A 27,638-nucleotide genomic window follows, 5' to 3' on the forward strand; every position below is an offset into this window, starting at 1 on the left:
AAATGATCAGACTGATTTTCGTTCTTCATTATTCTGCCTCAAAAGTCTAACTGAATAATATCTCTAGTTATCCTGGACTTGGAGAATAATACTTCACACTTTCGAAGAAATTACATTTTCTCATTTTATATTTATTCTTGTTATATACAATTTTATTAGAAATGATATTTAATAATTTTATGTACATTGGCAACTTACTTTCCTCAAACTCAACCTAAAGAATTTCCATTAATTTGATACCTTGTACCTTTACAATCTCCCGTAATTTGTTTCTTCTATAAGTTCTTTTTTAAAAATTTTTAATTTTTTAAATTTCTTTTCAGTGTACCAGAGTTCATTGTTTATGCACCACACCCAGTACTCCATGCAATACGTGCCCTCCTTAATACCCACCACCAGGCTCACCCAACCTCCCATCCCCCGCCCCTCCAATACTCTCAGATTGTTTTTCAGAGTCCATAGTCTCTCATGGTTCATCTCCCCCTCCAATTTCCCCCAACTCACTTCTCTTCTCCATCTCCCCATGTCCTCCGTGGTTTCACTTATTTGTGGAGCATAAGAAATATAAGCTCTTTTTTTTTTTAATGTAAAATGTACATCTTGCAAGATCTTCTCCAGGATCATTTTATGTATGTAAGTATTACAGTGTGTTTGCTATCCTAGTGAATTTTTATACCAAGGACTGTGATTATTTGTTCTCTTCCTTTTTGACTTGCCTCTTAACCCATAAGCTCTCATTATAAATATGAAACCGTGGGCCGGCCATCCCCCCACATACACACTTCTAAGCTTGTACACTCATACACTAAGTGGCTCAGGAGGCACTTAACATGAATTTGCTCAGGAATGAATGAGTGAATGAATGAAGGAATGAAGGAATCAATAAGCCGTTGCAACATCTCCTATTTTTCAAACACTTCTCTTGGGTGAATGTTAATTCTCCTTCCACCAAACATTATCCTGGCTGCAGTTAAAATTCCGTCATGTAAAATATTCATAATTCATTATTCGTTCTTGTTCATTGAAGCTTTTAAAATTATTTTTAGAATCTCAATTCTCAAGTTCATCAGTTTCAGTGCGGCGTGTAGTAAGTATAGCTATCTTTTGGTATTTTTGTATCACATTTTTCTATTTTTCCTTTTGATTTTCTCAGTCTCGATTATCATTTACTCTGACTTCCTTTTCACGGGTTGTCCAAATCTATTCATTGAATCCATGTTCAGTTTCCATACTACCATAATTCCAGTGTCAGCAGATAAAAGTTTTAAGCTGTTCTAACAAATGGGTTTTGCTTTCACAGTTGAACACAAGGGCATGCAACAATGAGAAATTATGCATGGATGGTTCAGAGCCTGCCTCCCTCTGGGTGGATTTGTGAGCGGTCTTCTTAGAATGTCTTATTTCGTGGGACCACAGAGGCCCCTTGGTAGGAGTCTGACATCACTAATGTACAAAGAAAATGGTGGAATCCATGAAATTAACATGTCTTTTCTTTCTGAACCCTGTGTTTTCTTATTGTCTTTTTACTGGTGCTCTCAATCTTCATTCTTTTTCACATACTTTTTTTTCTTCAAAGTGTACATCATGGATTCTTACTTGTCCATCTACACTTTTAAACTTCCATACTATTCATCAAATAGGCAGAGAAGAAAGGAGGGACTAAATGAGGCAAATCATTGTGTTTGGTACCACCTTGCTGACAGCAGAGTGTGTCGGTGAAAGAGACTTGTGGGGATCTAGTTAAGAGGGCAGATTAGGTGAATGAATTTGCATTTGACCCTGTCGGTGTTGGGGAGATATTTAAAGGTTTGTGAGGGGGAGCAGTAACATCAGATTTGAGCTTTGGAATCATTAATCAGATAGATTAGTCAAGTAAATTAATCTGGTAGATTAATCTGGTAATCACACGTCATGCTGATTGAAGGAAACAGAACAGGGTCAGATAAACTGGAAGAGATCGCCAAGGTGGAGAATAGAGAAGGTAGAAGAGGCCCACAAACAGCTTATCCTGCTTTGGTCACTTCTTTCCCACAGATCAGTAGTTTTCTTGGTCAGTGTAAAAACTCTTATACAATTCAGCGATGGGTCTAGGGGTCCCAGGAGCATTTTCCCATGTCAATAATTAGTTTCCCCTATTCTCCATTTGAATTGAAATGTTAACTGTAGAGGCATCTGGGTGGTTCAGTGGGTTAAGCCTCTGCCTACGGCACAGGTCATGATCACAGGGTCCTGGGATCGAGCCCCGCATCAGGCTCTCTGCTCAACAGGGAGCCTGCTTCCCTCTCTCTCGCTCTGCCTGCCTCTCTGCCTACTTACAATCTCTGTCTGTCAAATAAACAAATAAAATCTTCAAAAAAAAAAAAAAAAGGTTAACTGTAAAATATTTTGTTCCTTTATTTCTTGGTGAGCTTTAGCCTACATCCTGTTCCTCTCACTGAAACAAATAGTTCCCTGTAGAAATGTTCCATTATCCATGCTTTCTCTTCTGGCATAGTTGTGACAAGTTCACATACTACTCCAGCAAGACCTTAGTACTCCACTCCTCTCATCCTCTTCTTGTGTACTTTAAGATGCTTTAAGTAGAGCTCTGTTTATTTTCTCACCTTGAGATTCTGTATATAACCCTCACTTGCTTTTCTTTGATTTTTATCCAGTTCTCATTATTACTTTTCTATTCACACTGTATTTGAATTATCCTGCACTTGGGTCTCTGTTCTGTTATTTCAGGCCTTTGTCTTCCCTTCTTCCTGAAAGAGCTTTTGCTATTATCACTTCTTAAGTGTATCACACTATTTTTTATAAAATATTTTAGACATACACAGGGAAAAAATGTATATTTGCTCCCCCTTTTCATGTCAAGATTACTTCCATTTCTTTATATTACAAAAAATAAGATTCTATTAAAGGACGGTCTCGTCTCCTTTGCAGCATACCCATTTTGTTCTTTCTTGCCCTTCTTCCCAACCAAGTCTCTTCGGACTCACTTTCCTCTGTTAAGATGTTTCAAGTTCTTAGCATGCAGAGCTTCATCATAAGTACCCTTCAATCACTCTCCTCCTAAACTGATTGTAAACACTCGGCTTCACATATTATTTTTGGTTACCTCCACTATTACCTTTCCTAAATGTATCTGAAATCCCCTCTCCACACCATTCATCTCAGATATGGAAAAAAACCCTGCATCCTTAAGTAGTTTTTCCTTTCACACTTCTCTCGTGGAGTATATACTTTCACAGATCGGGCCTTTACCTTTCTCAGTTTATATCAATTCCATCATCACTTATCTTTCCCCACACTCTAGAACGCACAGACCTTGCAAACAACTAAACTGCACATTAAATATCTGTGTGCGTCTCATTGTCCTCCTGTTGACTTCTGTGAAAAGCCCTTCACAAATAATATATTCCCCTGTCTGATTTCAGTTTGTTTATGGTATCTCCACTGAATAAAATGATGCTTCTTTCCAAGTCCAGCATAAGCCTCTTGATTCCTCGGTTTTTGTAGGAATATCATCTACTGTCACCTGAGTCCTGGCACCATTTTCTTTCACCTTCCCAACAGCCCCACATGGTAGATGCTGGTAACCCTGATTTACAAATGGGTGTTTTCAGTACACAAAGAGTCACTTAGAAGAGAGGGGATGAGCAGGGTCTGATAACGTCCAGAACTGGAATTAGTGAATTAAAAAAGGTGAGGAGTTTGCCTAAGCTCCCTGTGCTGGTAAGGTCAGAATTGGTTGGTATTAAACCCAGTTCTATCAGAACCAGCTTTGAGAGTATGAGCCTGAGTGGGATTAACAGGGAGTCAGACTAGGGTGAATAAGAACTTTCTGGAAGACAAGTCAGTTGCAGGCCACGTGAAAGCTCTGCTTTGGTAACAGGATCAAAGGCACTGGAATCTACTATTGCTTAAATTTCTGAAGTCAAGGAGAAACTAGTGTCTTTGTGGATTGGTTTCATTTTCCCTGAAATGCGGGGTTTTGGCTCAGCTCCAGCATATCTGCGTATGTTGGTACATTAAGAAAAAAAATCTGGTCACACTTTTACCCTTTAAAATTGCAAAAATGTCACCTCTGACTACTTGTCATGTATGGTAAGTAACACTCATTTCAGAAGCACAACTTTTCCCTCAACACCATTTGCCTTCTGTACCTTCTATAGAATGAAAGTTAAAGTATAACCCAAATAATAACCCTGCAATTACTACAGAAAAAAGTACCAGCTATGCTAAAATGAAACTGGGTATTTTTCACTTGGTATTATTATAGAATATATGTGTAGAATATAAAAATAATAATTTGCACTCATCCAACTTCTTTCATTCTGTGTCTCAAATCCCTGAGTATAAGTGGTTTCACTACGTTTACCAAACCAATTTAACTCTAGCATGTTCTTGAACTCTCGTTCCAAATCCAGTGAGGTTTTCCTGTCACAAACGCTGAGCATTATCATCTGAAATTCTGAGTATTCTGCAGATACCTCTGACCTTCTGCAGATAAAACTCATTTACTTAATCATTTAGTTATGTACTAAAATCAACAAAACCACCACCAAAAGAAAAGAAAAACATTACTATGTATATATAATTAAATCTAGACACACATTCACAGACATACGTACACAATAACTGAGTTTATGTATAATTGGATTGAAATGAAAACAGAAAAATGGGAACAAATATGTAGATCTATGGAAACAAAATCCATTGGTTTCTCAAACTCCATTCAGTCAGCAGATGCCACTCAAATATTAATCTAGGACCCATCACATTCTAGGGACCATGGAGGATACAAAGATAAATTACTTATAGCAAATAAACAAATGCTGAAGTCATTCTACCATAAGGTAGAGTATGGTAAGTTACATGAAGATGAGGGCAGTGTATGTATTGTTTGGCTCTGTATCCCCAGTGCTAATATTGCAAACTGGCGTACAATGATGCCAATATGTATTTGATAAATATATAATGAAAGAATAATGCCCTTACGTTCTCTAGAAGCTCAAAGAAAGGTGCAATTACTTCTATCTGGCATGACCCAGAAAGTCTTCCTAAAGGACAACAAAGTAATCCAAGTCTTAAGGGCTAGGGTAATGGTTAAAAGCGAGAATAACATGCTAGGCAGAGACCAATACAAAGACAGAGAGGCAGGAGAGTACAAGACAGTCATTAGGAATAAGCAGATCATTCAGTTCGGCAGTCCAGCCCAGGAAATCCACAAGAAGTTATAGACAACACTGAACGGTTAGATTGAAGTCAGACTGCTAAAATCCAGAACTGCCAAGTTAAGGACTCCAGATTTACTCTTGAAAGAAGCTCTAAATATGTGAATTTAGATACTTATACAACAGCTTTGCTACTTGCCAACTAGTCATTATTCTTGACCCTGACGCTGAAGCTGTCAAGGGGAGTCTTCAGAAGTAGTTCTGAATTATATTACCAGGTGCTCTCTAAGAAAGTCCTCCAGGAAGAAGTCGGCAAAACCCAGTGGCCCCAAAAGAGAAGATGAAGACTGAGGAAGTGGCACAGACGTTCCTAAAAATAACTAATCTTGGACAGTTTTATCAGTTCCAAGTCTGCTACTAGACACTTGTAATATTTAATGTGGTACTTTGAACACAGATTACTTTAGCTCTAGTCTGCAAAGACCTAACTTAATATACAAGTCTTGAAAGGTGAAAAGGACTCCAAGCCTCTTTAGAGAGCTCTAATGCACCATGAAATATAGTCTCTGTCTAGTGCGAGATGGATTCTCAGAGCAAAATGGCATAGAGTAGGGATCCTGGAAACACAAAGTTGTTCCATGCAGTCACTACAAGCACAAATGACCATGAACTGTAGAGAAATAAAGGTACAAAATACATGCCTTAAGTAACTTATAATCAAGGTGAAAAAAAAGTACTCTTAAGTCCTAGGATATTTGTGTTACTTAGTTTTGGTTTCTCCACTACCTCATGAATTTAATATTACTATTTCCCTTTTACAATTGAGAAAATTAGGGTAAAAATTTTTAATTAATTAATTAATTAATTAATTAATTAATTTAATTAATAAACAAGTAGCAGAGCTTGAATCCAAACCCAATTTTTTGTAACTCCAGAGTCTATACTCTTTCTCTTGAGTCATATGGCTTTAGGGCCTAGTTTAGTATATGGGAAACACTATAATATATTAGCTAAAAGCAGGATCCTTAGCGTATGACTGCCTAGATTCTAGATCTTGGCTCTACTTTTTGTTAGCTCTGTGACGTTGTACCTGTTGCTAACTTTTTTGTGCCTCATTTTTCTCAACTGTAAAACGGGGGAATCAGTATTAGAATAACTTTCCCTACCTTACAGGGTTGTTTTGAAATTTAAATAAAATGATAAGTGCTTTGAGGAATGGCAGGCCCATAGAAAATGCTCATTTAAGTTAGTTATTATTGGTCAGTGAGACTTTGTGACCACAGCAATGATTTACACAATTCAATCCACATCTTGATTTGAATGAACAGCCAAACTCTTCCTTCAACTAAAAAAAAAAAATTTCTAAAAAATACCATGCAGTAGATTATTTGAACACAAGGTACACACACACACACACATACACACACATAGACACACGTGTAACATGATAGCAAAAGTCACGAGAGCTACATTGCTTTTTGGAAAGACAACTCTAGTTCTAGTAACTTTCCTGACACTGATAAATTTGACTGATTAGCATTTTCATTATCTGTTTCTTTCCTGCTGGTAAAAACATCCAGATGAGGCGATACATTTCTTTCGTTTACAAACTTACCCAAGAGTGTGGGAGATCCATATCTGTATAAGAAGACTTCAGTTGTGGGTGGTGAGGGCAGCGGAAACAGTTGTTCCAGGGTCCAATTTGGGCAATTGGGAAATCAACACATGTCCAGAGAGGGTTTTCTGGAAAAGGCTTCCAGCTGTTCCACATCTGAACTTCACCTTCTTTGGGGGATAACATTTCTGCTGAATTGCATCCAGTTGAAGTGCTGGATCTAGCCCGTGATGCAGAAATAGAATCCCATCCAATCTCCATTTCTTCCTTTCCTCTTGTGCTAACATTACTAATTTTCTTTTCTTGGGATCTGGCTAATTTCATACAGGAAATCAATGTTTCATCTTCATCTTCTGAATGACAAAGAAAAATAAGAATCTTCTGAATGACAAAGAAAAATAATAATTTTGCACAGGTAGAAATTATGACTATTATATTTCCTTTTATATAGTAGAAATGAACACCACAGGATAAAACAGGGAATCATTTAATTTCACAAAATAATTTACAATTGCAATTCTTTTTTTTTAGTAAAATTTTTTAAAGATTTTATTTATTTTTTTGACACAGAGAGAGATCGCAAGTAGGCAGAGAAGCAGGCAGAGAGAGAGGGGGAAGCAGGCTCCCCGCTGAGCAGAGAGCCCCATGTGGGGCTTGATCCCAGGACTCTGAGATCATGACCTGAGCTGAAGGCAGAGGCTTAACCCACTGAGCCACCCAGGCACCCCTACAATTGCAATTCTTTAAAGAGTAATCTTTTGTATAGTAAATGATTTGTTTTGTAAAGACAGGTTTACCTCAAATATTTTGAAGCTGTATATAATGATTAAATTCAGTTTGACTACAATGACCAAAAGTCACATGCAAATAGTATACTGAAAAATATTTAAGAAAAATTACAAATTAAAAAAATCCCTATATATATTAACATAATATGGTGTGCTTATATTCTTACATATTTTTTAATTTTTTGAGGTAATGTGTATAGAGAGCAGCATAAGGAAGTAAATGAAATATTCTCCTTTCATAAGAAAATGAAATCTCAGTGGACATGGGCTGAAATCCTATTGGCATTCTAATTTTTTTCTAATATCAATCTATAAAGAGATTTATGCATACAGTGTTTGTCACAGTGAAATAATTTGGAAAAGGAAGATCAGGACTGAGAAATCACCAAAAAGAAGGTGTATCTTAAATACTATAAAGTTGATTAGGGAGACCTATATTTACATGTGGTGAAGGGTCTGATGAAATTTCTAGTAATATATAAAGCAGTTACAGAAAATAGAAATATGTATTACCCATAGTAAGTTGTACCATATCATTTAATCTCTTTCAGTTCGAATGTTTAACTGGTATAAACCAAAGATTATGATCAATTACATATAATTGTAAATAAATAAATGAATATCTATGGGGTAAATACCCAGTAGTGCAATTGCTGGGTCATAGGAAAGCTCTATTTTTAATTTTTTGAGGAATCTCCACACTGTTCTCCAAAGTGGCTGCACCAACTTGCATTCCCACCAACAGTGGAAGAGGGTTCCCCTTTCTCCAACACTTGTTGTTTACTGTCTTGTTAATTTTTGCCATTCTAACTGGTATACGGTGGTATCTCAATGTGGTTTTAATTTCCCTGATGGAGCCATCAGAAAGGATGAATACTCAACTTTTCCATCAACATGGATGGGACTGGAGGAGATTATGCTGAGTGAAATAAGTCAAGCAGAGAGAGTCAATTACATGGTTTCACTTATTTGTGCAACATAAGGAATAACAGGGAGGACATTAGGAGAAGGAAAGGAAAAGTGAATTGGGGGAAATCGGAGGGGGAGACAAACCATGGGAGACTGTGGACTCTGAGAAACAAACTGATGGTTTTGGAAGGGAGGGGTATAGGGGGATGAGTGAGCCTGGTGGTAGGTATTAAGGAGGGCACATTTTTCATGGAGCACTGAGTGTCATACGTAAACAATGAGTCATGAAACACTACATCAAAAACTAATGATAGGGCGCCTGGGTGACTCAGTGGGTTAAAGCCTCTGCCTTCGGCTCAGGTCATGGTCTCAGGGTCCTGGGATTGAGCCCTGCATCGGGCTCTCTGCTCAGCAGGGAGCCTGCTTCCCCCTCCCGCCGCCCCCCCCCCCCTGCCTACTTGTGATTTCTCTGTCAAATAAATAAATAAATAAGTCTTTAAAAAACCAACCAAACAAAAACAAACTAATGATGTATTGTATGATGACTAACATAATAAAAAAAATAAATGAACATCTGAGTTGTATGGTGTGCCATTTTGCCACACTCAAGTCAAAATTGAAAGATACCATTTCCTTTGGCCAAAGAATGGGGACAGTGGATGGTGCTGACCCTTACTATCTCTTTCTCCCACTCTGTCCCGGAGTCTGGTCTTGAAGGGAAGGAGATACGAGGTATATAAAGGAAAATTCAGGAGTAGGGTAAGGATATCTGTTTCACAAATAAATTGGTAATTTAAAAATCCTCAACTTTTAATGATTATTTTATGGCCTTATCAAAATGGCCTTCATTTCCTATACGCTACCCCAGTTCTTTCTCGAAGAATGTTTAGCAGCATGCTGACTGCTTACTTACGGAGATTTACGAAGGCAGGTTTCGTCTCCTTCAGACTGGGGGCCCTGGCTTTCTTGGCCCAGACCAGTTTCTGTAGTCTCTTTAACGTCCCCGTTGATTCCGCTAGGTCACCGCCTGATTTTACGGCCTAGCACAAACACAGCTCAAGGTAAGGACAAATTCTTCTTCACAAAAGATTAAATATAAAATGTGTCAAGATCATAAATGTGGGAAAATTCATAATGTGACCTTGAAACCTGTAGCTTGGGACAATTTTAAGCAATAATTTGAAAGCAGACCATTTTTTGGTCTCAAACTTGTAAAATATATTACAACTGACCAGTCATACTAAAGCCTGGCATTGCTTTACCTTTTTTTTTTTTTTTTTAAACTTCAACATGCTGCAAAATGGATTGAATCTGGAGCCATCTAAAAATGACTCGCCCGTGCTCAGTGTGAAATAGTGGAAAGGAACAAGGTCTTTGCAGGGTAACAAAGAAGGAACGAGAGGTTTAAAGTTGCTTCTTGACAGTGTGGGAACAGACTGATGGAGGCACACACAAAAAAGCAGAAGTCAGAGTTTTTCGTTTTTCCTTGTGGAAATTTCTGATAAAACAGCATTTTATTTCAAGTACGAAATGTTTTCAAATAAAATCCTTTTCTTTATCTAGCCTTTTGCATTTTAGAAGATAGACACTGAGTAAAACAAACAAACAAACAAACAAACAGCCAGGGCATTCTATATTATGCTTTAGTACCTAAGTGTCACTGGTTTATTATAGCAAAAAGAATGGATAGAAGAATTAATACTGCTTAATGACTCAGATTTCTCTGAAAGATACGGAAACACTTCCCACTAGCTTAAGTTGGCAAATTTGTATTTATACTGCTTTTACTTACTCTATTTAGGATAGCTTACTCTTAACAATTTCAAAATATTATGGAAATTAATACTTTATGTGTTAAATTGAATACTAATCGGCAAAATAGTTGTATTCTGTGCTGTTAACTATATACAAGGTAATACATAGAGGAATACTTTTCATCCAGAAATCTATGGACGCCGACGTATTTCTTCCTGTGGTTTTGCCTCATTCTTTCCATTGAAGAGCTGAGAAATGACATCTGAATAAATACCGCAATTTTCAAAAGGTGAATGACCTGCTTCCTCATTACTGTTTGAATGAGATACACTGATAATAGTGCTCTCCAATCCTTTGAGAGAAACTAAGCCCAAAGAAATGTTTGCGAGAGAGGATCTCGGGCACACAAACATTTCCAATCATTATTTTCAGCACTTATTCTTGGTCTTGAAGAATGACTTTGAGCAACCAGTATAAACTTGATGCTCTGTCTCTGCATAATAGCACCTAAATAGGAAATGTGACGTTTTGTCAGAACAAGCCAGACCTGTTTGCATTAAATAAATGGGAAAATATTGAAATCATTTTAATCTTCCATGGAGGCTTGTGATGAGATTTCCTTAGATATGCAAAAATCTTCCCTCTCTTTCCAAAGGTCATGCTCAGCTCCATACAATTTCTATGGCTATTTATTTTTGTATTATTTTCTTCTGTATTCCTTTTCAGTATTTTCTGACTTACTTGGCTTCCCAGGCGCTGTAACTCATGACGAGTCATTTTCTCATCTTGAGGCCCTTCCAGAAATAATAAGCTGACACTGCACAACCATTGAGCATGATAATTTTCTTTGTTGTACTTCTTTCATATGGCAACCTCCTCCTATCACAGCCGATGCTTAATTGCTCCGCTGAAACACTGGCATCAGAAATTGCCTTCTCCTTCCCCCTTCTTTGTGAAAATGACTTTCACTTGATACGGGGAAAGGTGTTACAGACCAGGATAACTGAATTTCATATTAATGATTTGCCCCTAGGAGGAATGAAAGCATTTGTATAATATCTAAATTCATATAAGTGAGAGCTCATGGCCCAGAGGTGTTAAAACAAACTGACCTCTCATTATTTTGTTCAAACTGTATTATAGTCTTTTCAAAGCAGAGTCTCGTTAACTATTGTATCTTTAATCACTCACAGATCTTTGAGTTAATAGAGATCAATCTATTGCATTTTATTCACTTTTGAATCCCATATATCTAGGATAGTACCTGGCTTGGTAAGTCTTTGCTGAATGTAAATACACTCTTCAGTTCGTACATATGTTTTATCCACCAAATGGCTTATCCATAGTAAATGTTTTACACTAGACTATTTTCTTTTTTTTTCTTTTATTATTATTTTAAAAGATATTCTTCCATAGTAAATGTTTTACACTAGACTATTTTCTTTTATTATTATTTTAAAAGATAATATTTATTTATTTGATAGAGATAGCAAGAGAGGGAACACAAGCATGGGGGAGTTAGAGAGGGAGAAGCAGGCTCCCCACTGAGCGGGGAGCCCGATGTGGGTCTGGATCTCAGGACCCTGGGATCATGAGCTGAGCCGAAGGTGGCTGCTTAACCAACTGAGCCACCCGGGTGCCCTAGGCGGACTACATTCTAATAGCAAAGTATTCCCAAAAAACCTTCTCTTGCTTTTAAGGTAGTACATACCTGAGGGATGAAAGTTAGAGTAAATATTATAATAAGAGACAATAGTATCATTAAGATGATCTAATTAAAAAGGAACCCTTTAAAAAATAAAAATAAATCCTTTAGAATATTTTCAAAATTATAATGTTATTCACCAGAGTCTCCTAATCTGTTACCTGTGTATTTGTGCTGAATTTGATTAAAACTTATAATAATGTACTTTTAAATTTCTAGATGTTTTCTAAGAAGACTGACTCATAAATTGAACTCACCATTCAACCAATCAACAAACTTTTATTGAACACCCCACTGTATGCCAGGCACTATCACAACTCTTTTTCTTTCTTTCTTTCTTTTTTTAACTATCACACATTCTGAGGGTATGGCATTGAACAAGTAAAATGAGACCCCTGCTTTCATATGGTCTACATTCCAGAGGGAAGTAGCATACCATAAACATAATCACATACAGAAGCAAGAAAATTTGACATCTGCTACTCTAACAATTAGCAGCATGACTGAGTGTGGATGGGGGAAGTTACTAATTTACACTGGGTGATGAGGGGTGGTTTCACTAAGAATACAGAAGCCCAGGCCTGAATTATAAGGAACCGGATGTGAAGATTTGGTGTTTGCTTTGAATTCAGTGCATGGTCAGAGAGGCCATTTCTGGCCCTAAGATTTGAACGACAGAGAAGGGTGAGCTCATCGAAAAGGAGGGGGGAGAGAACTCCTGTGAGGCTCTGTCTTGTGCAGAGGTTTTAAAGCTGAGGGTCCTGGAAGAGTTCTCAGCATTGGCCCAAGGAAGAGAACAGAGGGAAGAACGTGGAAAATCAGCCAGAGACCTGAAGAGGGGCCTCCAAGGAGGCTTTTGTAGAACAGGTTGAGGAACATGTATTTGTTCTAATCAGGGGAGTGACACACTTGGTTTCCATTTTATTCTTCTTGCCTTTTTATTGAATTTTGATCATCTTACTTTTTAAAGGACTTTTCCCCCAAAACATTCAAATATGCTCTGATCTTATCTATCTTTAATTCACCATATTTTATTTACCACTCTTTCTTCTCCCTTTCCCAGGCATACTTCTCGGAAAAGTTCACTCTGTGTGCTTCCCTTAATTCCTCTAATTCTCATCCTTTCAACTCCGTTCACACACCTGTCAATCAGCTTTTGCTTCTACTATTCCATTCAGATTGCTTTTGTTTTCCAATGAACCATTTTCAAACTCCATTACTGCTTGATATGCAGCAAGATTGACCATGATGGTCTGCAGGAAGCACTTTATTTTCTTGGCTTCTCTGGTTTTCCTTTCACCCTTTCTGGCCATTCTTTCTCTAACTCCTATATGCTGATAACTCCTTTTCTCTCAAGACCAAATGCTTCAATTCCTTTATAACTAACTCTGGGCCCTCATCTAATATTACCATCATTCTTTTCTCACCCACACATACGCATACGCGTGCGCACACACACTCCATTTAATGCCACTTACATGCTGATAGATGCCCAATTTATTTCTCCAAGGTTTTCATCAGAGCTTCAGTCTCAAATATGCAACTGTCTACTTAAAACGACTTCTGGGCACTATCAAGACTGACCTCTACACCCCCAAACATGATTCTCTTCTGGACTTCTTCCACTCGGTGAATGCCATCTTCATCTACCCTCATGCACTTTCTATAAATCAGATTATCACCTTTGTCACATATCTCTCCATTACTAAATTTGGTCTAGTCCCATTACTGAGTTTGGTCTGTCCTCCAGAATATATCTTGAACCTGTTTCTTTTTCACCATTTCCCTTATTACCACCATAGTTTAATCTTCTCTCATTGAAACTACTGCCAAATCTCTAAATGGTTTTCTTTTTACTTTTGCCTTTCTTTGGTTGATTCATAATATATGCTAGAGTTCTCTTTGAAAGATGTAAATCTGATGATATTACTATCTTGCTTAAATTACTGCAAAATTTCCCAGTGTTCTTTAAATAAAATCCCAAATACTTGATGGGTTCTATAACACCTATGTCTCTAGACTCTCTTCATACTCACAAGGTGATGACTTTTAGATTACCAATCTCCAGAGCACTTTTTTTCCTCAGTGTTTTTATGTATGCTGCTCTCTCTGCCTGGAATGCTTATTCTCATTCTCCTAAACTGGTTAATTCTTACTCACCCCTGGGGCTTCATCCTAAATGTCATTTTTTCGGAGAGCTCTTTCCTGACTCCCAAGTCCAAATTAGGTTCCCATTTTTTACCTTCTTGGCTTTCACCACAACTTCAGATTTATATTTTTGTGTCATTGGTTAAACATCTTCCTTCCCCATAGACTCTAAACTGAAGGAAGGCAGAAACCATAACCTTCCATATAGGTACAATGCAGTATCCTTAGTACCTATAATATTCTTGACAGTTGGTACTCTATATTAATTAGAAGTAATGATACAAAATGTATTAGAAGTAATGACACAAAATGATTAGTTAGAAGTAATGATACAAAATGAATGAATGAATGAATGAGGACTTGATCTGGTAATGATGAGAAAAACAGAATTAGGGATTGAGAATGAGAGGAGATAAAATTATTGTGTTTAGTTTACTTAAAATTTCTTGCCAATAAAATGACAATTATATATGAATATAAATTAAATATTTTTCATATGTATATTTTACTACGTATATACTATCTTTCATATATAATGTGTCCATATCCTTTAGTTCATTTCACTCACATTCCTTAAATAATGTAAAAATTTTGTTAGAAGTGTTAAATTAAATATACCTCGCTTTCTGACACTTTGCTTGACTATTAGGATGATAGAATAATTTTTAGAAAATAGCATCAATGAATTATTGAACTGGAATAGTCCTACAACCATATTTTATGAGCTGGGATGAAACTTATTGGACATCTAGTCTACCAGCCTATTTAAAAAATGAGAAAAACCAGAGAAGCTAAGTGGCTTACCCAGAGAAAGATAATTCATTAATAATAGAGCAAGGATGAGAATCCCGTATTCTGACTTTTAATCCAATGTCCTTTCTCACAAGATTTTTAGAAGCTAGCATAATTGCTAGTTATCTAGGAATGACAGCCAAATTAAGACCAATCAAATCCAGGGTTTTGATTTATATATTAAATATGCTTCTCCAATAGAGGATGAGTATCAGATAAACACTCATATTTATATGTCTATTCTCTTTCATATATATATATGAAACATGTATGTATATGTATATATATACATATATAATACATCTCCCCTTTCATATATATATGAATGTAAAAAGATATTTATCTTTTATTTTTCTTATTTATATATTTACTCATATACATATGTAAAAATGAATATATACACCTCATTGACACACATACATCTTCTTTCCCATATATATTTCACTATTTGGGAATTTAATTTTTTTCCAATGGTATCCCTTCCTTTCAGTTCACACAGGAGAAACTTAGTCTTATGGAAACTAACTAAATCCAGGTCACCTAACTGTCTGAATTGTGTACTCTTTATCCCACTAATGAAAAGGAAGTTGGAAAGTAACATGATAGACTTTGCATGAAGTATAATCATTTCCCTTTGTTCTTTTTCTGTTCTTCTGAATTAGAAAAACTGTTCTTTTCTTGTGACCTCTTAAACAAGTATTCAAATAGAAAAAGCCCTTTCACTTGATGTCTGTTTCACATAGTTTCTTCAACAGGAGATACAGAGATGTTTTCAAATTAATATCTTGGTTTATTTTAAAGAAAGCCTATAATGAACTCCCTGAAATGAAACCTCAGATAGTTTCATGTGTTTTGCATTGACAGTTTTTCTGAGCTTCCAACTCTTCTGACTCTTCACTTAATTACTAAAGATTTACCAATATTAGGCTTTAGGAATAATTTTTTTAATGCTCACAATACATTATTAAGTGAAAAATCAGTATGTAAATCTGTATAAAAAGTACAAACACTAAGTGGCTTTTTCCCTCTCTTTAAATACTCTACAATGAACATATATTATTCCTATAATTAGACAAGATCGGGCGCGTTCAGGGTGGTATGGCCGTAGACTATATTATTCCTATAATTAGAAGAAATTCTATAATTTAAAAATATGTTTAGAGTACAGGTTTTTATAATCAAATCCATTTCTTCCAAGCAGAACATAAGTACCAGCTTTTCTACCATGAATTTTTCCCAGCCATTTGAAAAGAAAGATACCTAGGGACTGGATAAAAATGAGGAAATTTATTTTCATGGTAAAAACAAAATAATTAGCTTTAAATGCTGAGATTATTAAAACCCCAAAACTGTATATCCATTCTCTTTTATATAAAAGGGACTACTCTTTATGACTTAAAACATACTCTAAAAAGATAACCTGTAAGGTCACAATGATCAGTTAACATTGTAGTAACTCAATGGACAGTAATGAAACCAAAAGAATTATGAACTAGAACCAATCAATGAAACCTATGAAAACAAGTCTCATTTCAGAGAATTATTTTAATGGTTTCTTGGAACTAAAACTAACTAAAAAGACAATTTGAAAAGAATTCATTTATATAAATGAATTGATTAAAAAAATAACTGGTGGAAAAATTGCCATGTTGATGTTAGGTATTATTATATCATTATAATTATAAAATTTATTATTTTTTCAGTAATAGAAATTAAAATTAAACAAACACTGGACCAATACTTAAAATAAGGTTAAGCATAATTTTAAAGAAGGCCACTGAGCAGGCAATGGAATGAATGAATTAATGAAATAGAATATATTCTCCTAGAAGACTTATAAAATATTTATTTATTCATTCAACACACATTTACTGAGCGCTTGATCTGTGGGAGATAGAAAGGAAAATAAGATGTTTTGTCTACTTTGTGATGTTCATTGCTTAGTATAATTGATTAAAAATCAAACTTAGTAGTCTGTTCCTGTGCCTGCTCTCTCCACTAAAAGGATGAGTTTGGGGGGCTCCAGAGTGATTTTTACACATCTCAAACCTGGTCTTTAATACGGTCAATAAATATATCTGAAATGAACAGTTGGTTAAAAATACACCTGGAGGGGGGGTACCTGGGTGGCTCAATGGGTTAAAGCCTCTGCCTTCGGCCCAGGTCATGATCCCGGGGTCCTGGGATCGAGCCCCACATCGGGCTCTCTGCTCAGCAGGGAGCCTGCTTCCCTTCCTCTCTCTTTGCCTACTTGTGATCTCTGTCTGTCAAATAAATGGATGGAATTAAAAAAAAAAAAAAAGTAAAAAGAAAAAAAAAAATACACCTGGAGGGGGGCACACGGGTGGCTCAGTCAGTTAAGTGTCTGCCTTCGGCTCCGGTTATGATCTCAGGATTCTGGATTCCACCTGTAATTTGGGAGTCTGCTTCTCCCTCTTCCTCTGCCCCTCCCCACTCCTGCTCTCTTACTCACTCTCTCTCTCATATAAATAAAATCTTTTTTTTTTTAAAGATTTTATTTGTTTATTTGACAGGGAGAGACACAGCAAGAGAAGGAATACAAGCAGGGGGAGTGGGAGAGGGAGAATCAGGCTTCCCTCCAAGCAGGGAGCCTGAAGCAGGGCTTCAGGACCTGAGCTGAAGGCAGACACTTAACAACTGAGTCACCCACGCCCCAATAAATAAAATCTTTAAAAAAAAAAACAACCCAAACATCTGGAGGAAAAGGTTAATATGTGTCATGTGAGAAGTACAAATAAAATGTGATGGTTATTCACAGGAGAGAAGATTGCATAAGGTAATGTGGGGAAGGGAAAAGCACTTGCCTAGAGGATTAAGACGCATTTGAACAGTGTAATTTACCATGTCTAACAAAGCCCTTTATGTAACAGTCTTATCCCACTATATAAATACAAATCACCTACTCAAGTTCTAATACAGGTTTCTGGCTCCTTCTGCTTCCTCTCAAGTAGATTTTGGTGTTCACAATTCTGTCTTGGAATAATGCATCACATAGACTATTTTCCATGGCACCAGGAAGTTACAACTCCATGGTTATCTTTCCCCTACTTTGGTATGGGAGGAGCCAAGACTGCTCTTTGCTCATTTACCCATATGTTGGGGTCACTCTTCTAGGAGACACTGCAAAGTCAGCTGGGAGCTGCCTGGATTACACAAGTCAAAGACTACTTCCCATGTAATATCCTCTGCTCTCAAATTTGGAAGAAGTTTCTAGAACTGTTCGTAAGACTGCTTCTCTTTTTGGGTACATCCTCTAGCTGACCCAAAAAATGTGCACAGTAGGAAATCTGAGTGCCAGCATACAAATTAATTAATCTTTATCAAGCATCTACTAGAGTCCTAGCATACAACGAGCTATGGGTGTAGGAAATTACATAGAAAAAAAAGAATACAAACATTGTATATAGAAGCTATAGTTTAATCTATACAATAAGTGAACAAACAATGATCCAGAACCAGCCCTGGTCTGCAGATGTATGGCTGCCTTACTGGGATGCTCTGCTTTGTGACTAGCCATGTGAACTTGAGCGAGCCACTGCACACCTCTGGGCTTCAATAAAATAAGAAGCCTGATCACAGGAATTCTTTGTTTGTCTAACAAGTTTAGGGACATTACACTAGATAACAGTCTCATTTTTGTTATTTACACCTGACTCTTGGACCTCAGAAGATTATCAAGGGAAAAGTAAGAATGAGCTACTAATAACCACATATTATTAGAGTTCCAACAAGTTTCTGTGCTCATCTAGCCCAATACCTTACTTTCAAAAGGAAGTGGTAGCTCTGGGTCTCTTGATCTGGTTCCTTGATTCTGTTTCTAAGTAAGTTATTTCTTAGTCCTTCCAAATGCATAGCTTTACTTTCACCTGGGAAGTCCTTTTTGTATTTATCAAGATTCAGTTTTTTTTTTCCTTACAGCTCTTTGATATTTAACTAGTTATTAAAAACTTAGAAGGCATGGGACCACGAAGGGCAGAGTACAGTAGTTTTTCAGGAAACAGAAGTCATATTTAAATAGTACCTTTTCGTCACCTCTTCCTACCTAGAATAGCTATCATCCCTTAGGCAAAAAACTACTGTTGAGAAGAAAACTATTATAGAAACTTAGATATTAACATGTTAATTATCTTTGGGAAGAAGAGTCCTGTGAATGGAGATACCTAGAAACGATCATATTTGCACCTATATAACGAAACAAGATTTACTGAAGGTAGTTATTTGCCACAAAATCTGCAAGTATTTATATTACATTTTAGGAAATAATAATCAAATAAATCAGTATAATTTAGTTAGCCGTGGTTCCAAAAGCAAGTCTGGAAAAATAATTGTAAAGAGGGCTTACAGTTGGTTCAGTTCCATAATACTACAAGATGGGTTGATGTCTATGAGCGTCCTGGAAATTTTCCATACCTTCTAAAACCTGTCCTTTCCCTGAACTTCTGTTTACCAATGGCCCAACAAGGAAAGGAGGATGGTTAAGGTGATCTGAGGATTTCAATATGGTAAGAGAAAGTTGATATACTTTTTAACACTATAAAATTTTCCTTATCTCATGAGAAGTTGCTAAATTTGGGGGAACATTTTCACATTAAAAACTCATTCTTCTTTAGAGGTACTGCTTTATGCTTAAGTCAGAAAGCTTCTCAATAAGTATGAGTCTTTTATGTTCTCTAAAAATACTTCCATGTGGCAAATGCAATAAAGAACTATAGAAAATAATGCTCACTGTACCAGAATTATTGGGAAACAGAAAAAACAGTTAAATAGTATTATTTGGGGAGAAGTTTCCTTCCATTTCATAGGCAGCAGGTTTTACATGTCTTTGGTAGTGAGATGGACTCCAGTATTAGAAGTTTACCCTCTTGGTCACCTGGGTGGCTCAGTGGGTTAAAGCCTCTGCCTTCAGCTCAGGTCATGATCCCAGGGTCCTAGGATTGAGCCCACATCAGGCTGTCTGCTCAGCGGGGAGCCTGCTTCTCCCTCTCTCTCTGCCTGCCTCTCTGCCTACTTGTGATCTCTCTCTGTCAAATAAATAAAATAAAATCTTAAAAAAAAAAAAGTTTACCATCTTTAGCATTAGAAAAAGAAAAGGACAAGATTGATGTTAACATTCTTTTAAAAAATAATAATAATAAAATAAAAATAAAACCACACAGATGCCAAAATAATGGAGAAAGGATCCTTTTCTCTCAATTTTAATAATCATCAAGTTAACAAAGCACAGTGATTACCATTTCACCAAATACATACATATAAAGATGAATATCTGTGTGTCGGTATACACACACACACACACACACACACACACACACACATATACACACACATTAAATATATAGTGGAGTCACTCCCCATTCTTCACTTACTATAGTCCCAACACATGATCCAAAAATCCACAAACTCAGAAGTTGGTAGAAAGAGAGTTAGGATCAAGAAAATGGTTTATGAAGCCGTCTATACCTTATTTCCTTTCTGCCCTTCACTATCAGGTACATAATAGGCATCGTTTTTGAAACTCTGATAGAGTTTAAACTCAAACCAAATATATATTTGGAGTTAGGTAATATCTGGAATCATAGCATAGGATATTTTTTATTATGTTTAGTACTGGTCAATGCAAGATCCTTACTGTCTACATCTACTTGAAAAATCCATGTACCTGGTATTAAGCAAAGGGCATTGGATGGAGTTTACAATGGAACAGAAGGGAACTTTGAACTTGATTCTGAGGCCTACAATGGGATTTCAAGGAGTTTAGGGAGAGGACACAAGTGCTCATTGCTCCTCTTCTGGGGGTAACATACATATGCTGTTTCATTTAATATTTCTAACAATCATAAGAAATTTTTCTCATCACCATTTTACACATAAGGAATCAGAGACACAGAGAATTTAAACAAGTTCAAAGTCAAAAGTTATCACTCCTATAAAGGTGAAGCAAGTTTGGTTACTATAAAGGCCAAAGCTAAGCGGAAGTCCCACAAATTCTAGCCAAGGACCAGGAGGCAAAAAGTGGAAATCAACAGAACAGCTGAAGCGATGGAAGCCAGTACCGAGTGACGGGATTTTACTTTGCCATTGGGTGTAGGATGTGGATTTGTGAGGGAGAAGGCCCCCATTTTCAGGTTTGTGTTACATTTTAAAGATGTCAACTAGTACTTGGTGCTTGGCACAGTATAAGTCCCCAGAATGTTTTTTCAAGCCATTTTTTGAATTGTATAATTCTTTTAAACATGAGAATAATGCCAAGGGATACCCCAATAATTCCTTTCAACTTTTTAAAATGATCATTATGGGATAATACATATATATATATATATATATATATATATATATATATAAAATAAGAACTTGGCTAAGGAATATAGTTCATTCATAAAATTTATTTATTAGAACCAGGCATTTCTTTTTCTGTGTATAAACTAAAGATGAAATGGGGACTAGTTAACCTCTTTTCCTTGCTTTAAAAGGTGATGGATGGATAGATGGATACGTAGGTAGATAGATAGATAGATAGACAGATAGATAGACAGACACAGCAAGCATGACTTTGGATACTAAAGTAAGAAAATCTATTCTGATTTTAATTTCATTTCACCAGAGCCCAAGATGTGGATTTCATATTAATATTCCATGTTCCTTTAAAACCAACTAAATCCACTCCGTAAAATTTCCTACTAAAAAAGAGGTTATGTTTTTCTTCTAGCTAACAAATAGAGCTCTACATTCTTTCTACCTGCAAAATGAGTTATAATATTGCTCTTGGGATATAGGAAAGCTCCTCCATCTATAATGTCACATTATTATTGGGTGGCTTGGGTGGTTTTAAAATATGTTTATAAATTGTTTTATACTGCTCTCTTCACAAGGTGGGTCATAAAGCCCCTCTCCCTAGTATTAGCTGGATTTAATAACTTGTCTATAAAAAATAGAATAAGGGAGAAGTGATGGCATATGACTTTGGAGACCAAGTTTTAAAAGGCATCCGGGTCTCCTTCTTACTCTGTGCCTTGAGTTACACATTCTGGGGGAAGCCAAATGCTTCTGATATACTCAAGCAGCCACATGCAAAGGCCAACAAGATGAGGTACTGATTCCTCCGAACAGCCTCCAGCGAGAAGCAGAAAGCCCTGCTTAGCGCAGGGAGAGGGACTTTGAAAACAGATAACTAATCCAGTAGCAAAGTTTTACAGTGGATAAGAAAGTACTTGAAAATAAGAATGATGCACAACATAATTTGTTCATTTTTATATTCCATCATACATAAAAACTAACAATTTTTTGGTTGACATTTTCAAGTAGTAGGTAAATAATCTGTCTTTTTGGCCTGTTTTTTCCTGCCTTACCGTTTGTTCGCAACTTTGATTAGAACCACCCCAGATTTGTCTGATGAAACCTAACATGGGATCTGTCTCTTCTGGATCACACCATAACCTTAAGTATTTTCCCGGTCACCTTGTGTCAAGCCACCTCAGTTAAGCTTACCAAAAAGCAGTCCCGAGAGAGGAGTCAAGATGGCGGAGAAGTAGCAGGCTGAGACTACTTCAGGTAGCGGGAGATCAGCTAGATAGCTTATCTAAAGATTGCAAACACCTACAAATCCAACGGGAGATCGAAGAGAAGAAGAACAGCAATTCTAGAAACTGAAAATCAACCACTTTCTGAAAGGTAGGACTTGCGGAGAAGTGAATCCAAAGCAACGGGAAGATAGACCGCTGGGGGAGGGGCCGGCTCCCGGCAAGCGGCGGAGCAACGGAGCACAAAATCGGGACTTTTAAAAGTCTGTTCCGCTGAGGGACATCGCTCCAGAGGCTTAACCGGGGTGAAGCCCAGGCAGAGTCAGCGTGACCTCAGGTCCCGCAGGGTCACAGAAGGATCGGGGGTGTCTGAGTGTCGCAGAGCTTACAGGTAGTAGAACAGGGAAGCCGGCTACAGAGACAGAGCCGAGGAGTAAGCTCTAAGCTCGGGGTTACCTTGAACCGGTCGCAGGCTCGGTCAGCTCGGAGCGCGGCCGGAGGCCAGGGTGACGGGAGTAAATCGGCGCTGTTCTCTGAGGGCGCACTGAGGAGTGGGGGCCCGGGCTCTCGGCTCCTCCGGGCCGGAGACCGGGAGGCCGCCATTTTCATTCCCGCCCTCCGGAACTCTACGGAAAGCGCTCAGGGAACAAAAGCTCCCGAAAGCAAACCCGAGCGGATTACTCAGCCCGGCCCCTGGTAAGGGCGGTGCAACTCCGCCCGGAGCAAAGACACTTGAGAATCACTACAACAGGCCCCTCCCCCAGAAGATCAACAAGAAGCCCAGCCAGGACCAAGTTCACCTACCAAGGAGTGCAGTTTCAATACCAAGGAGAGCAGCGGAATTCCAAAGGAGGAGAAAGCAAAGCACGGAACTCATGGCTTTCTCCCCATGATTCTTTAGCCTTGCAGATAATTTAATTTTTTTTTCTTTTTCAATTTATTTTTCTTCTTCTGCTAAATTTTTTTAACTTTTACCCTTTCCTTTTTTAACGTTTTTTAACTAGTTTATCTCATATATATATATATATTTTTTTCCTTTTTATATTTTTTCTTTATTGGTTTTCTTTTTATAATTGTTTCTCTCTTTTTTTTTTCTTTTTTTTTTTTCTTCTTTCTGAACCTCTTTTTATCCCCTTTCTCCCCCCTCACGATTTGGGATCTCTTCTGATTTGGCTAAAGCATATTTTCCTGGGGTTGTTGCCACCCTTTTAGTATTTCACTTGCTCCTTCATATACTCTTATCTGGACAAAATGACAAGGCAGAAAAATTCACCACAAAAAAAAGAACAAGAGGCAGTACCAAAGGCTAGGGACCTAATCAATACAGACATTGGTAATATGTCAGATCTAGAGTTTAGAATGACGATTCTCAAGGTTCTAGCTGGGCTCGAAAAAGGCATGGAAGATATTAGAGAAACCCTCTCCAGAGAGATAAAAGCCCTTTCTGGAGAAATAAAAGAACTAAAATCTAACCAAGTTGAAATCAAAAAAGCTATTAATGAGGTGCAATAAAAAAATGGAGGCTCTCATTGCTAGGATAAATGAGGCAGAAGAAAGAATTAGTGATATAGAAGACCAAATGACAGAGAATAAAGAAGCTGAGCAAAAGAGGGACAAACAGCTACTGGACCATGAGGGGAGATTCGAGAGATAAGTGACACCATAAGACGAAACAACATTAGAATAATTGGGATTCCAGAAGAAGAGGAAACAGAGAGGGGAGCAGAAGGTATATTGGAGAGAATTATTGGAGAGAATTTCCCCAATAGGGCAAAGGGAACAAGCATCAAAATCCAGGAGGTTCAGAGAACCCCCCCTCAAAATCAATAAGAATAGGTCCACACCCCGTCACCTAATAGTAAAATTTACAAGTCTTAGTGACAAAGAGAAGATCCTGAAAGCAGCCCGGGAAAAGAAGTCTGTAACATACAATGGTAAAAATATTAGATTGGCAGCAGACTTATCCACAGAGACCTGGCAGGCCAGAAAGAGCTGGCATGATATATTCAGAGTACTAAACGAGAAAAACATGCAGCCAAGAATAGTATATCCAGCTAGGCTATCATTGAAATAGAAGGAGAGATTAAAAGCTTCCAGGACAAACAAAAACTGAAAGAATTTGCAAATACCAAACCAGCTCTACAGGAAATATTGAAAGGGGTCCTCTAAGCAAAGAGAGACCCTAAAAGTAGTAGATCAGAAAGAAACAGAGACAATATACAGTAACAGTCACCTTACAGGCAATACAATGGCACTAAATTCATATCTCTCAATAGTTACCCTGAATGTTAATGGGCTAAATGCCCCAATCAAAAGACACAGGGTATCAGAATGGATAAAAAAACAAAACCCATCTATATGTTGCCTACAAGAAACTCATCTTAAACCTGAAGACACCTCCAGATTTAAAGTGAGGGGGTGGGAAAGAATTTACCATGCTAATGGACATCAGAAGAAAGCAGGAGTGGCAATCCTTATATCAGATCAATTAGATTTTAAGCCAAAGACTATAATAAGAGATGAGGAAGGACACTATATCATACTCAAAGGAACTGTCCAACAAGAAAATCTAACAATTTTAAATATCTATGCCCCTAACATGGGAGCAGCCAACTATATAAACCAATTAATAACAAAATCAAAGAAACACATCGACAATAATACAATAATCGTAGGGGACTTTAACACTCCCCTCACTGAAATGGACAGATCATCCAAGCAAAAGATCAACAAGGAAATCAAGGCCTTAAATGACACACTGGACCAGATGGACATCACAGATATATTCAGAACATTTCATCCCAAAGCAACAGAATACACATTCTTCTCTAGTGCACATGGAACATTCTCCAGAATAGATCATATTCTCAGTCCTAAATCAGGTCTCAACCGTTATCAAAAGATTGGAATCATTCCCTGCATATTTTCAGACCACAATGCTCTGAAGCTAGAACTCAATCACAAGAGGAAATTTGGAAGGAACCCAAATACATGGAGACTAAACAGCATCCTTCTAAAGAATGAATAGGTCAACCAGGAAATTAAAGAAGAGTTGAAAAAATACATGGAAACAAATGATAATGAAAACACAACGGTTCAAAATCTGTGGGACACAACAAAGGCAGTCCTGAGAGGAAAATATATAGCGGTACAAGCCTTTCTCAAGAAACAAGAAAGGTCTCAGGTACACAACCTAACCCTACACCTAAAAGAGCTAGAGAAAGAACAAGAAAGAAACCCTAAACCCAGCAGGAGAAGAGAAATCATAAAGATCAGAGCAGAAATCAATGAAATAGAAACCAAAAGCACAAGAGAGCAAATCAACGAAACTAGGAGCTGGTTCTTTGAAAGAATTAATAAGATCGATAAACCCCTGGCCAGACTTATCAAAAAGAAAAGAGAAAGGACCCAAATAAATAAAATCATGAATGAAAGAGGAGAGATCACAACGAACACCAAAGAAATACAGACAATTATAAGAACATACTATGAGCAACTCTACGCCAACAAATTTGACAATCTGGAAGAAATGGATGCATTCCTAGAGACATATAAACTACCACAACTGAACCAGGAAGAAATAGAAAGCCTGAACAGACCTATAACCAGTCAGGAGATTGAAACAGTCATCAAAAATCTCCAAACAAACAAAAGCCCAGGGCCAGATGGCTTCCCGGGGGAATTCTACCAAACATTTAAAGAAGAACTAATTCCTATTCTCCTGAAACTGTTCCAAAAAATAGAAATGGAAGGAAAACTTCCAAACTCATTTTATGAGGCCAGCATCACCTTGATCCCAAAACCAGACAAGGATCCCATCAAAAAAGAGAACTACAGACCAATATCCTTGATGAACACAGATGCAAAAATTCTCGCCAAAATACTAGCCAATAGGATTCAACAGTACATTAAAAGGATTATTCACCACGACCAAGTGGGATTTATTCCAGGGCTGCAAGGTTGGTTCAACATCCGCAAATCAATCAATGTGATACAACACATTAATAAAAGAAAGCACAAGAACCATATGATACTCTCCATAGATGCTGAAAAAGCATTTGACAAAGTACAGCATCCCTTCCTGATCAAAACTCTTCAAAGTGTAGGGATAGAGGGCACATACCTCAATATTATCAAAGCCATCTATGAAAAACCCACCGCAAATATCATTCTCAATGGAGAAAAACTGAAAGCTTTTCCGCTAAGGTCAGGAACACGGCAGGGATGTCCATTATCACCACTGCTATTCAACATAGTACTAGAAGTCCTAGCCTCAGCAATCAGACAACAAAAGGAAATTAAAGGCATCCAAATCGGCAAAGAAGAAGTCAAACTATCACTCTTCGCAGATGATATGATACTATATGTGGAAAACCCAAAAGACTCCACTCCAAAACTGCTAGAACTTGTACAGGAATTCAGTAAAGTGTCAGGATATAAAATCAATGCACAGAAATCAGTTGCATTTCTCTACACCAACAACAAGACAGAAGAAAGAGAAATTAAGGAGTCAATCCCATTTACAATTGCACCCAAAACTATAAGATACCTAGGAATAAATCTAACCAAAGAGACTAAGAATCTATACACAGAAAACTATAAAGTACTCATGAAAGAAATTGAGGAAGACACAAAGAAATGGAAAAATGTTCCATGCTCCTGGATTGGAAGAATAAATATTGTGAAAATGTCTATGCTACCTAAAGCAATCTACACATTTAATGCAATTCCTATCAAAATACCATCCATTTTTTTCAAAGAAATGGAACAAATAATCCTAAAACTTATATGGAACCAGAAAAGACCTCGAATAGCCAAAGGAATATTGAAAAAGAAAGCCAAAGTTGGTGGCATCACAATTCCGGACTTCAAGCTCTATTACAAAGCTGTCATCATCAAGACAGCATGGTACTGGCACAAAAACAGACACATAGATCAATGGAACAGAATAGAGAGCCCAGAAATAGACCCTCAACTCTATGGTCAACTAATCTTCGACAAAGCAGGAAAGAATGTCCAATGGAAAAAAGACAGCCTCTTCAATAAATGGTGTTGGGAAAATTGGACAGCCACATGCAGAAAAATGAAATTGGATCATTTCCTTACACCACACACGAAAATAGACTCAAAATGGATGAAGGATCTCAATGTGAGAAAGGAATCCATCAAAATCCTTGAGGAGAACACAGGCAGCAACCTCTTCGACCTCAGCCGCAGCAACATCTT

The 27,638-nt window shown here is 37.3% G+C and overlaps 1 protein-coding gene across 2 annotated transcripts in view; it reads right to left on the reverse strand.

Moving 5' to 3' along the window:
- Positions 1-27,638, reverse strand: part of LOC111147041 (SAM domain-containing protein SAMSN-1) — a 152,910-nt gene that overhangs the window by 76,519 nt on the left and 48,753 nt on the right. The window contains exons 7-8 of one of the 2 annotated variants that reach the window (XM_022502896.1): positions 9,388-9,514; positions 6,778-7,130 (exon numbers count right to left, since the gene is read on the reverse strand). In XM_022502896.1, the coding sequence (XP_022358604.1) occupies positions 6,778-7,130; positions 9,388-9,514 (480 nt within the window). The remainder of the gene's footprint in view (positions 1-6,777; positions 7,131-9,387; positions 9,515-27,638) is intronic. The other variant, XM_022502906.1, reaches the window with a different exon arrangement.

The sequence above is a fragment of the Enhydra lutris genome, unplaced genomic scaffold, assembly GCF_002288905.1.
Source record: "Enhydra lutris kenyoni isolate GAN:26980312 unplaced genomic scaffold, ASM228890v2 scaffoldscaffold2, whole genome shotgun sequence".
Classification (NCBI taxonomy): domain Eukaryota; kingdom Metazoa; phylum Chordata; class Mammalia; order Carnivora; family Mustelidae; genus Enhydra; species Enhydra lutris.